Source organism: Rattus norvegicus, chromosome 9 (assembly GCF_021556685.1).
Source record: "Rattus norvegicus strain SHRSP/BbbUtx chromosome 9, alternate assembly SHRSP_T2T, whole genome shotgun sequence".
Taxonomy (NCBI): domain Eukaryota; kingdom Metazoa; phylum Chordata; class Mammalia; order Rodentia; family Muridae; genus Rattus; species Rattus norvegicus.
In genome coordinates this window covers 41,436,293-41,449,548 of record NC_141542.1, presented here as the reverse complement: position 1 = coordinate 41,449,548, position 13,256 = coordinate 41,436,293, and the positions used below count along the sequence as shown (strand labels likewise).

At 41.4% G+C, this 13,256-nt stretch overlaps 1 protein-coding gene across 4 annotated transcripts in view; it reads left to right on the top strand.

Moving 5' to 3' along the window:
- The window catches only part of Smap1 (small ArfGAP 1), an 84,883-nt gene that overhangs the window by 65,380 nt on the left and 6,247 nt on the right, over positions 1–13,256 (top strand). For all 4 annotated transcript variants that reach the window (NM_001427332.1, XM_087567677.1, XM_087567676.1 and 1 more), the window contains 2 exon segments: positions 4,675–4,765; positions 12,002–12,129. In NM_001427332.1, coding sequence (NP_001414261.1) covers positions 4,675–4,765; positions 12,002–12,129 — 219 coding nt within the window.

Genomic DNA, 13,256 nt, shown 5'->3' with positions numbered 1-13,256 from the left:
GCAGACATGTGCTCAGCCGTCTCATTAGCTCCGGGCCACACACTTAACTCCTTCCTCTCTCCTCAGTGCTGGGCTGATAGGTGTGTGGCCCTCCCGGACTGATACATGGCTTTCTGAAGGAGATTGCACACCTAATTTAGAGGCTTTTTTTCAAGATTATTTTGGCAGTAGTATATAAGAAAGGTGTGATACACAAGCTAGAGTTAAGGGAGAACATCATTTTTCTAAAGAAACTGGCTGTATAATTAATTGTGTGTTGGTTTTGAATCTTTTTCATCATACATGTGTGGAAACATGGAAAGAGAATGATTAGTAAGGCAGTATACTTGATTTTAGCTTTTGAAAAATTAAAAATCAACTTTATTGAACATAAGTTACGTGTATAGTGTTTATTGGTTCTGTCTCTTGTCAGCGATTGGACTTAGTGCTGCCCTCAAAGAGTTATAATAACCTAGTCTTGAGCATTGAATAGCTACGAAGTATCCAGAACTCTGGCTTCTCAGATGTCCACCACCTGACCTGGACATTTGAAAGGTTAACTTTTAATGAGTAAATAATTAGCTTGAGATAACTTTTTTTTTTTAAACAGCAAAGATGGTCTCCTGTGTTCTGTTTTAATCCAGAGAGCATTGAATGGCTAAAATAAGTTATTGCCTTATAGAAAGCAATATGAGATGACAGTAATAGTTAAATACTATAGTTAAGTACCCTGAAGCCTAGCTTGAGGGACTGCTGAAGTATAATAGCTTTTTAATACTTTAGTTACTATTGAAGTAACTAAAATGATAAAGATTGTCTATATACATTGTGGTATATATACAGGTCATATTTTAAGTTCTGTTACAGGCTTTGTAGTAAATTGGAAACATTTTTCCCCATGGAATTTCTGAAATGTTTTTGTAGTCTTTTAAAGTTTTATTGCAAGTGAAGCAATAAAATAAGGAAGAAATCCAATTACTTTATGTGCAGAGCTTTCATTTCCTACCTAATGAACGAAAGCCTTTTGCTCAACAAGCACGCAAGCTTTACGATCCTTTTTGTAAATTAGGAATGTTCTTAAGTAGAAAGTGAGGAAATACCTTCTCAGTGAGCACTTTGACAGAAAGTAGTTTTACTGAGTTAACGCTCACTGTTAAGACTAGTGCAGCAAGGTATAAGGCTCAATGACTAAATTAGATGTGTTGTTGGAAAGGATGGAATTGTCTAGAACTTTACTGGGTGCCTAAGGTAATTTACACTCAAACGTCCTTTTGAGCCCTTTAGATATATTATTTCATAGTGCTCCCAGTGCTGGAGGCTGATAGGATTATTCTTTACACATTGCACAAACCTACGGGACACAGGCTGGGCAGTTCATTCCTGGACGCACAGCCATTGAGTCAGAGCTAAGCTGAGAGTCCATTGAGCAGCCCGCCTTGCCAGCATGAACTGTGACCAGTACCACTGGGAGCCCAACCGGTGTGTTCTCTAACATCCAAAAGGGGATGAAAAGGAGGGGGCGCAGGTGAGGGCAAGAATCAGTTCTTAAGTTTCTACTAAGTGCTGTTCATTGTGCTTAGTGTGTTGCGTGTGAAATCCTGGAACGCTTAAATATAGTTATTATTGCTAATTTAATATGTATTAATGCAAAAAAGATAGAAAATTCAGAAAGAAAAATTGGCTCAAGGTCACATATAATTGGTGGAGCCATCTTTCTAAAGGGTGGCTGTGGGAGGGAGTTTATTACTACCTTACTGTATTAGTTACTGTTGTTGCTGCTGCGAACAAATACCTGGCATGAAAGAAACTTAAGGGTTTATTTTGGTGACTTGGTATAATAAAAAGAGTATGGGCTTTAGAGTCAGGAAGAACTCTGATTAAAGCTCAGTTTTAACTGGGTGGGATGATGTGCACCGTAATGCCAGCAGCCAGAAGAGGGAAGAAGCAGGAGCTTGAGGCCAGCTTGGGCTACATATTGAAATGATGTCAAAAAAGTTTATAACAAAGCAAAAAGATCTTTATTTATAGGTATTCTTACTTATGCCTATGCCTAAAGCTGAGGACATAGCTCATACGTAACATTTACATGTGGTGTGTGATAGACTAACAGGTTCCTGAAACCTAAGAGTGAACAGTCCCCTGCCCTGATGTACGTCCGGAATTCCTCACAGACATGTCCTCACTGGTCCAGCAATGCGTCAGTAACAGTTCAGAGTTTCCTCCTTGAGGGTGGCTTCTGCTCTCGTACATTGTACTTTGCTGTGTCTCCCTGTCCCTCCTGGTTTGGGAGCTGTATAGCTTGCCTTATGACTTCATTTCACGGGTAAATCTAAACGAGGTAGTCAGTTTTCATTTCCCTCTTTGTACTTGTTAAATTCAGCAGCTTACAGATTACATATGTGCTGCTATCTATATTGACTAGTCAGCAAAGGAACATTGTTACCGCATTCTAGGCCCAGCTATTATACCTGCTACTTAAAGGAACAGGAAATAGCAAAAGTATGACAGCTGAAACTAAGCTGTTGTTCAGTTTTAGTCTTGGAGTAACACTGTAAATCACAGAAAGACTGCGCAGTCAAGCTGCAAATAAAACTAATTTGAACGGGATATCTACTGGTTGGGAATCTGCTTAGAATTTATAAAATTGCTTTATCTAAATAGACTTATGTTCTTGCTTGTTGGGAACATTTGCATAGTAAACTGTAGATCCACCTAACTCTGATCCTCACTCCTGATCCTCACACAGTCGACTCAGGTTTTCTAATAAGTGGTTCGCGACCTTCCTAACGTTCTGAGTCTTCCTAACTTCCTCGTGTTGTAGCGATCCCAAATCACAGAATTAGTTTCATTGCTACTTCATAACTGTAGTTTTGCTACCGTGTCATGAGTCATAAATGTAAATGTCTGTGTTTTCTGATGGTTGTAGGTAGCCCTCCGAAAGAGCTCTTTGACCCCTAGGTTGAGAGCCGCTCCCTTATTAGCAGGCAGTTTTCTTGGGGCGATGTTTATAGAAGTTGAGTTAGTTAAGGTACAGTGCTTCCCCATCCTGTTTGCATCCTGAGCGGAATGTGAATTGTCAGCGGGTAATGGTGACCTGAAGGGAGATGATGTCACAAAACCTTAACAACACTTAATGTGGTCAGTTTCCTTTTCTTCTCCAAACAACTAACAAGTGTGAATAGTAGCTAAGAAATAATATGTGATCCAGGTCTTCAAAAGTGTAACTTGTAGCCTGGTGGTGGTGGCATACACCTTTAATTCCAGCACTCTAGAGGCAGAGGCAGGTGGATCTCTGTGAGTTTGAGACTAGCCTGGTCTACAGAGTGACTTACAGGACAGCCAGGATTACACAGAAAAACCCTGTGTTCAAAACACCAAAGAAGTATAACTTACTGTTAGGATGGCCTAGCAGGTGAAGACACTTGCTGCCAGGCCTGACCTGAGTTATTTCTAGACCCACACGGTAGAGGGAAAGAACTGACTCTTAAAGTTTCTTCTAAGAACTTAAAGTTATTAACTTAAAGTTAAAGAAACTTTAAGAGTCCTTTGAACTTCACACCTGTTAATGGTATGCACACACCCATACATACCAACAAAATAATCAAATAGAAATATAAAAAAATCTGGGCCTGGTGATGTATTTTTTTGGTCTCTGCTACCTGATAGGGCAATCAGGTACCACAAGCTATCCAGCAGCTCGCCGTGGTGGCATGGAAAGTGAGTCAGGATTGGGTGAACACAGGACAGCTGGTCCTCACTGTACCAGGAGCACTGGACCTGCCCCTTACCTGAGTGAAGTGGGAATGCTTTTAAGTACAGGAGAGCTGGTGGGCTGCGCAACTCAGCTACCTCCCAGGCCCAGACACAGGGCTGCGAGCTGGTCTGCTCCAACATCTATCCCATCTGCAAACTACTGGAGCACATTAAAGGGACCAGTCCTACAGAACCAAAGCTGTAGCTCTGTATGACACAGGCTAACAACAAGAGAATCCCAGTGAGAATCCAATATAGATAGTGTAGCAGAAGCTGGAGGCCTGGAACAACCAATGACTCATTGCGATGAATGATTGCAAGTAAAGTTGTTTGGGCAAAAGACCATACTGTGTGACACACCGTGATACATTGGAGCTTCCATGGCAAGGGGGAAAAATATATATATATATATTTTATATATATATATATATATATATATATATATTTGCAGTGGGCAGATATGGAGGGATGAGATGAATAGGATTGGGGTACAAGAGGTGAAATTCACACACAAAAAAAATTAATACAAAGTTAAAAGAAAAAAAAAAAGGAAATCACCACAGGGGTATTTCAGTTGAGGCAGGAGGCCTGCAAGGTGAAGGTCTACCCGGGCAACTTAGACTTTAACTCAAGTAAAAAGTAAAGGTGTTCGCAGTGTAGCTCAGTGATAACATTTGCCTGTTATGTAAGGTGCTGGGTGCAATCCCAAGTACTAAGGGGGAGAAAGCATAATTTCATTTAGAGGTTAAATTTCTGTATTCACTACTCAGGGGTCTCATTGTATAGGAATTACCACTAAGTTCAAAGACCATGCTTACCTGTTTACAAATAATAATAAATGCTTTAGGATTCCTTATACTAACTTCATGAAAATTATGCATGGGTAGGACTTAAATATTTGTTTAATAAGATAATCAGTGAATCTAATGATTTACTTCAAAGCTGCAGAAGAAAGAAGATCAACAACCTGAGCCTAAGAAAAGCACCAGCCCGAAAAATGTTGCAGAGCCCACTGTGGATCTTCTAGGACTTGGTAAGTGATGGGAATGCAAGACAGTTGAAGGCCACATGAAATGAACGTGCTGTCCAGTATGGTATCACAGGTGTGGTCTGAGAGGGTCTCGTGAGTGTGCCCAGCTCTCACAGAAGAGGCATTGAGTAAGGAAGGCCAATGTCGGTCAGCTCCCGCTCCTGAAGTAGAAGTAATGAATTGTTTGGGTGGAGAGAGAAAATAATCTTGGGGAGGCTTCGTGGATGTGACATTTCAACATTTAAGTAAAGATTGAGTCATGCTCCCCTTTCTCTTAGCCCCCCTCAATGCTTAAAATTTTTAGGGGAATTTCTGCTGTCCCTTGGAAAAATAATTCTGGATAACCTTATAGCAAATATAGAAATTCAAATTAATTTTGTAAATATCAGCAATGCATTTGTTTGTTTTGCATATAAGAATGGTGATAGTGGATCCATGGTGACAGTTCCTACACACAGTGTCTGCCTACGTTCATCCCTTCTTTACCTCTCCTCTCCCCCCCAATGCTCTCAGCCCTTCCTCATCCCGTCCATTCTGGTGTCAGTGAGTTTAGTCAGAGTTCCTTACAGGACTATACATTATGTTTTTAGGATGTGTGCAACTCTCACCGGTACCCCCAGCACTGAAGAAATGTCTGTCCCTTACACATCGTCATTGGATACCCATAGCTCTTCAGAGAGGGCAGGGCCTCTTGAACCCCTCCTGCCCCATGGTAAAAAGGCCTGGTCTTCTGTAGGTGATGGCAGCTGCCAAGTGCTCAAGAGCGCCTTGGGTGTGTCGTTCCTGGAAGACCCCATCCCTTTATTTGGCTCTGACATTCTATCACACACCTTTCTGTCTATACCTTTACTTCTATCTCCTGTGATATTCCCCAGCCTGGAGTGGGTGACATAGTTACGGAGATACTGTGTTTATAGCTGAGTATTCGTTCAGTCGTCACTTAGCCTCAGACTTTGTGCATTAATCACTACTCATTGCAAAAGGAAGCTTCCGTGAGCAGCAGGAGTAATGTATGGGCATAAACTGAAATATTTAGAAGACAATTTCTTAGGCAAATCACACTGATTTTGTAATCAAATATCCTAGCAGCACCTTTTTAAAAAACAAAACAAAACAAAACTAGGGCCTAGCCATAAGCTTTTGAAATGTTTACAGTAACCAATATGAATTCTCTCCTGAGAACTGAACCTCAAATCCAGTCAGCAAGTGGTGGCCACCCCATAGTCATGCCGCCGCTGTGTAGTAACTTGTCTGTTAGGTGGGCAGCACAGTGCAGATTCCCGAGTGAGATACTTCCCCCCAGAAGCCTGCATGGTACTTTCTGTAACAGAGAAGGAATGTCTGCTTCAGTCCTAGCTTGATTTCTGTATGCTGTATAATCAAAATACATATAATCACCAATAGAATCTTGTCTTGTAATTCTGGTTAAAAAATATCACGCATTGTCTGGGGTCCCTGGGGCCTTCCTGGGCAACACCTCGTGGGATTAGCACATCCCTGGCACTCTTTCATTAGGAATGAAATCTCAAAACAGCTTTGTCCACGTATGCAAGCTCCTCTATTCAAAGTTTATCTCATTCCTTTTTTGTTGTTGCTTAATATGTAATCATCAAGGACCAGATTTCCTTCTGGCTTTCCCATAACACTTAGTTTGGGTTGGCCTCCTGCCTCACACTATGTGAGCCATTTTATCCCCACCTTCCCTTTTCCACTTTAATGTTCTATGCACTCTGCTTCGCAGTCCTAACTGACAGCCTCTTTTCTCTCATGGACTTTCCTTGCTTTCTGGCCTTTACTTGGATTTGGGGTATATATTTGAGATAGGTTTACTAGAATTTGTTGATAAATTGATTAAATATGAGAAATATGAGAAAAGAAGAATTAAAGTGCTGCCAAGTATGTTTCGACTGGACACCATTCAGGTGGGAAAGTCTGCAGGAAATCTAGATAGATGGTCAGGGGTTTTGTTTGGCCATGGCTAACTGGAAATACTTATTACAGCATAGTTAGGTAGTTAGGTGACTTAAGAGTTTAGAAAGAGGTCTAGATGAGGAATATAAAATTGGATGCTACCAGCTTATAGGTACCTATTGTTGAACATTATGCAATTAGGTCAGCTCATTTACAAAGTGAAAATACAAGTTTAAAAAGAGAAGAGGTTTAAAATCTGTACCTTGTGATATTCAGTTATTTGGAGGCCAGGAGATAAAGGATCTCGAAAGACCTAGAAAGACGAAAGGAGTGGGTGTCAAGTGGGCTCGCTGTGACTTCCCCTTGTGAGTGAGGGCAGCATGTACTCGTTAGTGCTCTGGTGACAGAGTTCTTCAGAGTGGTGGTGGCAACATGAAAAAAGGGTTTACTCTTCACACGTGTTATGCCATCGGAAGCTATTCTGCTGTCTCCGCTTCACTTCCCTCCTTTTATCTCAAGAAAGAACTGGTCAAATGTCTAGAGACAAAAAGTACAGATTGTAGGTTTTGTTGGCAATAAAGATCTCCCGTAAAGACTATCTAACCATAGATAATACCTGATGAATAAACTGTGTTCTATTAAAACTTAATTTGTAGAAAAGGCAAAGGATCAAATGTGGCCTGCAGGCCGTGAGCCCCCACTCGTTGATGGCGGCTATGATAAAGGGGCAGGAGTGCATAGCAGGTCACATGCAGCCTTCTGAAGCCGTGACTTCAGGTTATCACTTGCATTTCTGTGGTGACGTGGTCATTCAAATACCACTAAATGTGCAAGTAAAATGAGGACGAGAGTAGGAATACACAGTTGTCTTGTGCTTCTGGCTGATCAAGCAGAAGAAGGGCTGAGAAATCAGAGCACTCAGCTCAAACGAGAGTAACTTGGAGCTGGTAGGATGTAGAGATGGTTAGTGGGAAGGCAAACAAGGGAAAAACAAGTAGGGATATACTTTAGAGGTATTGTACTATTGTAGGATGATGTCATACAGCTGAAGGCAGGTACAAGGTAGAGTGAGGCCTGTCATTGGACGAGAAGGAAGGGTGGGCGGGAGAAAAGTTTGAGGGAAGAGGAGGAGACTGGAACGGAAGGAGACTAGAGAGGAAGCCTCCGAGAGAACATGGAGGCAGATGTTAAGATTCCTCTCTGCATATTTACAGGTTGTTATGGATGTTCTTAAGGGATGGATGTGTATAGGGCTTTGTATGTTTAGGTGGGCAACTGTATCTTATCAACTAGATCAGAGGTTATTGTATGTTCTTTCTTGTGGAGAATTAAGTTTAAGAGAGTACGTGGTGGCTGGGACACTAAGCCGCCATGGAATTGAGATGTATATTTCTGGCATGGTGGCAGCCTTCTCTGGGTATTGGATGGGTAGAGAGATTGTTGCCAGGCTCAGAGAGAGGCCATTGGCAATGTGATATGGGATGGAGCAAAGTGGGTGAGAGCCTTTGCTGACTGAGATTAAGATGTCTATTAGATATCTTGGGGCACTGTGGTGCTAGACCTAGTGGGGGTAAAAGACACCATTTTATTTTTTACCATTTTACAACAACATACTATAAAGAGGTGAGAGAGATGGAGCTGTAACTACAAGAGGATATGAGCAGGAAAGAAATTTCTCTTTAATGGGTAACATTACAAGGCGTTTATTGTTGGAAATGGACATGTAGAATAGCCAGATCTGATTCCAGTAACAAACAAACAACCCGCTGTGACGATTTCTCCCAGTAACCCAAGGAGATTAGATCTAGTAGGAAACAGAAATCACTGGCCTTTGAGACATTCCTAACTATACAGTGACTACATAACTCCTAAAGAAAACTACAAGGCAGAGAACAGATCTTATCAGGGTACAGCCGAGTCGCCCGCACAGCTGATCCGCAGACCTGAAGTGGAAGGTGAATGATTGAAGCTGACGAGGTCGGGATCAGCTGCCCCAGAGCTTTACTCCCCGCTGGAGCATTTCCTTACTGTGCCTGTTTGTCCAGTGGCTGACTACTGCCATGCAGACACACGGTCTCCAGCAGCTTCTACGGGTAGCCTTCCTTAGACACTCAGCGCCCCTTAGACAGTGGGAGAGCTTAGGAAACTTTTCAGAGGAGATGCTGTTTGTTTGTGTGTGTGTTTGTTTGGGGACATGTAATATGGTGAGGAAATGTTTGAAGAGTTTAAGGAATATGCAGTGGATTTTACTGGTGGTGACAGTGGGCTGCAGGTTAGACCATGTGCCAAGGACGGAAAGGGGAAGAGAAGAGCAGAAAAAGAGCTTCTCGCTCATAGAGTTTTAGAGTGGGGGAGGGGGACACCTTAGCTCAAAGCACAGTCACGCCTTCAGGTTGTTGGTGTTTCTAGACTCATTTATCATTACTTAAAAAAAAAAAGTGTTAGAGAATCAAGAATCAAGGAATCTCAATCTCTCTCTCTCTCCTCCCCCCTCCCCCTCTCTCCCCCACCCCCTTTCTCCTCTCCTCCCCCTCCCCCCACCCCCACCTCCACCCCCCCGCCATGCGGTATGAGCAAGTGCATGCCTTTGAGGGTGTCTGAGAACATCACATGCACTTTATACCCAGAACGTTATTTCATGGAATCAAGTATGACTTAGCTCAGGAGAGTAGACAGTTTCTGACTTTAATAAAATTAATGTTTTTGCCTTAGTCTTACCTTTTGCCTTAATCTGGCAAAAGTCTACCAAACCATTTCTTATACTTATACTTTAGTATTGAACTAATATCTTTGGCCTGTGGAGAATATCACCGTCTTAAACTTTAAGAAATAAATGTTTCGTATGGTTTGATTTCATAGTGAAGGGAAACCTTGTCTTCTCAGGCCATATAAAGATGGTACAGTTATGTATAGATACTAGCAACCAAAACATCTGCTGAGGCACATCTAAGCAGTCACGTGACAGCTGAGAGAGTGTGCCTCCTGAGCGACGGGCTGTGTGGGCAAGGCCTCCTTGTCCACTGCATTATGGTTCCTGCTCATGAACGCATGCCGGACGTCAGCCTGGCCAGGCCGTAGAACAGTGCAGTGCTGTTCCCCCGGCACAGTAGACTGGGAGCTTGGTACAGGGGCTCATAAACGGAGTAGGACAAACAGTGCATGAGGGCGAAGATTGCCTTTTAAGGGCATCTCAGTTTTGTGTCAAGTTAGTCAAGTACAGTTAGAAAACAATTTAAAGCTTGGAGTTTTAAAGTGGTTCGTGTGACTTGAGCCTACAAATTAGTTCACTTAGGGTTTATTTCATCCCATAAAGCAAGGAATATATTTTAATATATATGAAAGGATTCCAAACAACACTTTCTTAAGAAAAAAAAACTTTAAATGACTTCTTGATTACAACAAAAGAAAGTTCCCTTTCATTTAGAAACTTGAAACATTTAGAAACTTCAAGAACTTTACTGCTAAGAAGCATGGCTGAGTCTGCGAGGGCTTTGTGGGCTCAGTAGGCAACTGAGGAATTGGACTTGACAGCTCATGTGATAGGTTGTACTAAAGGCTGAATGTTCACGCTCTGTCAAAACTGGTAGTGACATTACATCTGTTTGCCTATCCCCTTAAACTAGGTTGGCAGTGTAGAATTTCATGTTGCTCTTTGACATTACTTCATTATCTTTGTAAATAGATTGTGACCACCTGATGACTGCTATTCAAGTCAAAGTTGAATGCAGTTACTAATTTTTGAGCGCTAGCAGCTTGTCAAACACTAGTAAACATGAGGAAAGGAATCTGGGGTATTTACAGTCATGCACATAGGAAATAGAGTTGCAGTTTAAAGGAAGCAAAACGGGCCAGAGCCAGTTGCTTCTGGGGACTTGGTTTGAATCTGAATTAATGCTAAAGTTTAATTTCAAGTGTGTATAAATGCAGAAACAAGACACAGCTTATCTGATTTATTATGATGATTTACCATGTTTAATTTGAATAAATATATTTTAAAAATGGTTTTCAACATCTTAGCTTTTAATCTGTCAGTAAAGAACATGCTTAGGTTGTTCTTTGATTAGGAGAATGTATTAACCTCTACTGTGTTGTAGTAATGTTCACTAACTGAGGACTGATCACAGCCCCACTGTTTTTCCTTCCATTTGTCACTGACTGGATCCATCTGTATTCCTGTGCATGACCCTGGACTTTGTATGAGAACAGTGGAGTGGAAAGAGAGAGGATCAGTGTATGAATGATTTTCAAATGTTTGCTTCCTTTACTTAGTGCAAGGAATTATTAAACATTTGAAGATTGGGTCTTATTTTGAAAAATTTAGGTAATCCTTTGTAGTTAGGCATGGTTCTAATTATGTGGCTTTTTAAAGCATTATATCCAATATATAAAATAATGCATTTCAAGATGACATTTTTCATATATTTTTGGCCATACAGCCTGCTGTTACTATCCATTTTTTCCCAACACTCCAGTGACCCTATGGCTTTTGCAGAAATGTGGTTTCGAGACAGGTCACCAGCTCACTAGCCTTGGGATCAGAAGACTGTCACGTAGTCAAGTCGCATGCACTCCACTGCTTAACTAGATGATCCACACTGAGGAGACCTTCAGGGTCAGTCCTCCAGCTCTCTACACTGCACCTGGAGACAGCCACAGCACCACGTTTCATGGGACAGAAATCACAACATGCAAGCATCCTTTAAACACATTTAGGACGATGTGGTCATAATACTGATGGTGATAGTGAATCTTTTTCTGTCTTTTTTAAATACTGAAAATCAGAAACTGACCTTCAGAATAAATCACAACAGTAGTTTCTAAGACCTGCCGAAGGCAGTGAGCAAAGACAGCATGCTTTAAACCACTGGGCACTCGTGTTTACTGAGGTGCAAGGTTGAAATGTTTCAATTAGGTTATCAGAGGTTATTAAGAATTTGTTTTTCAATAATTTTGTGTATAGTAGCTTTTTTAGTAATAAGGAATATTTATGGGAATGATATCAAGAGCTTACCATTGAATATCATATAATGAGGAGTCTAGGATAGAGAGAAGCCGGAGCTGATGTGTGTGTGGCGAGAGTGTGGGGAAAATGATCAGTGATTTCAGAAAAAGAATGTCTTCAAACTCTTGTGAGTAGTGTGCTACCAGAAGCTACTCCTGGGAGAGGAAACGAACTGAAGTGTTCTCTTCAGGATGGAGAGCAAGTCCTAGGCTAGTAAGGGACTGTTTTTGAGTTGTTCTTACTTTTAAAAAATAAAATTTTAGAAGAGCACCCTGTTTGCTGTAATTTAGGAAATTCTATATTGACAAAATGTATGTTCCTTTCAGATGGTCCTGCTGAGGCACCAGTGACCAACGGAAACACGACCGCAGCGCCACCCCTGAGTGATGATCTGGACATTTTTGGACCAATGATTTCTAACCCTTTACCCGCAGCCGTCATGCCCCAAGCTCAGGTTTGTAGTGAAAGGTGCTTCTCTGGGGCACCACGTCTTTCTGAAAAGCTTCGGAAGCTTAACTTTGAAATCCTTGTCCCCGAGCCGTCCCTGGCTGAAAACCTCTTCTTTAGACCAGAGTTTAGCAAGCTGGTCTTGCAGCTCTATTTTGTTTAAATAGGTAGTTTCATTCAAACACAGCCACTTGTGTGGATTTACAGTTTTCATCTGTGGTATGTCAGTTGTTGAGACGGTTACAGTAGAGTAGCTCATGACCTGTAACAAGCAGACGTCACCATTTTGAAAACTTTAGGGAACAACAGAACTTAGAATGCATGTTTTGGGATAGGGGCGTGTGATACAACCTCAGCCTGACCTCAGTTCACAAGCCTGTGCTATTAATATTGTTGATGTTAATATATTTGATTCAGTAAGTTCTGGCAAATTAAATATTTGTATTTTTATGAAGGTAAATATGTTCTAAGCTAGTCTTAAAATGAAATTTGATATTTTTGAATGATTAAATAAAGACTATTGAATACAACAATAATATTTTTAAAATACTAATGGTTAAGAAATTCAGGTTTTTTTATAGCATTACATTTAATTTCCTTCAGATAAAACATTAACTTTCAAGGTTCAGTTTAAAGTCACTTGGAAGCCTGCAATAAACCCTCCTTCCCTACCGCATTGGAACACAGTTGTTCCCTAAAAGGCACTCTAGATGCAGAGCTTCCTTTCTCTAGGAAGAGTGGGGCCACATCCGGGTTGTGTGGGTGTAAAGATTTTCATAACCAGTCCATGTGCCGTTAAGACTAATAATGTTTTATTATGCATTTGTTAAGAAAGTTGTTGTTGTACTTGCCTTGAATTTAACAAATACATTTCTTGGGAATTAGTTAGGCTAACGTCATCATCAACTTCAAGTGTAGCCATCGTGTGTATTTCAGGAAAGGTAGCTTGTTGGTGTCTCTGGCCTTTTAGTCCCTGCTGCCCTCATGTGACACAGGGGCCCAGGGGACTGTGGAGATAGGTCCGTCATTCGGTATGCTTGCCCTGCACGCATGAGGTCATGAGTTCTGATCCCCAGCACCCACATAAAATGGCCACAGCTGTGTGCATGCCTGTAGCCTGGGTGCTGGGATGCA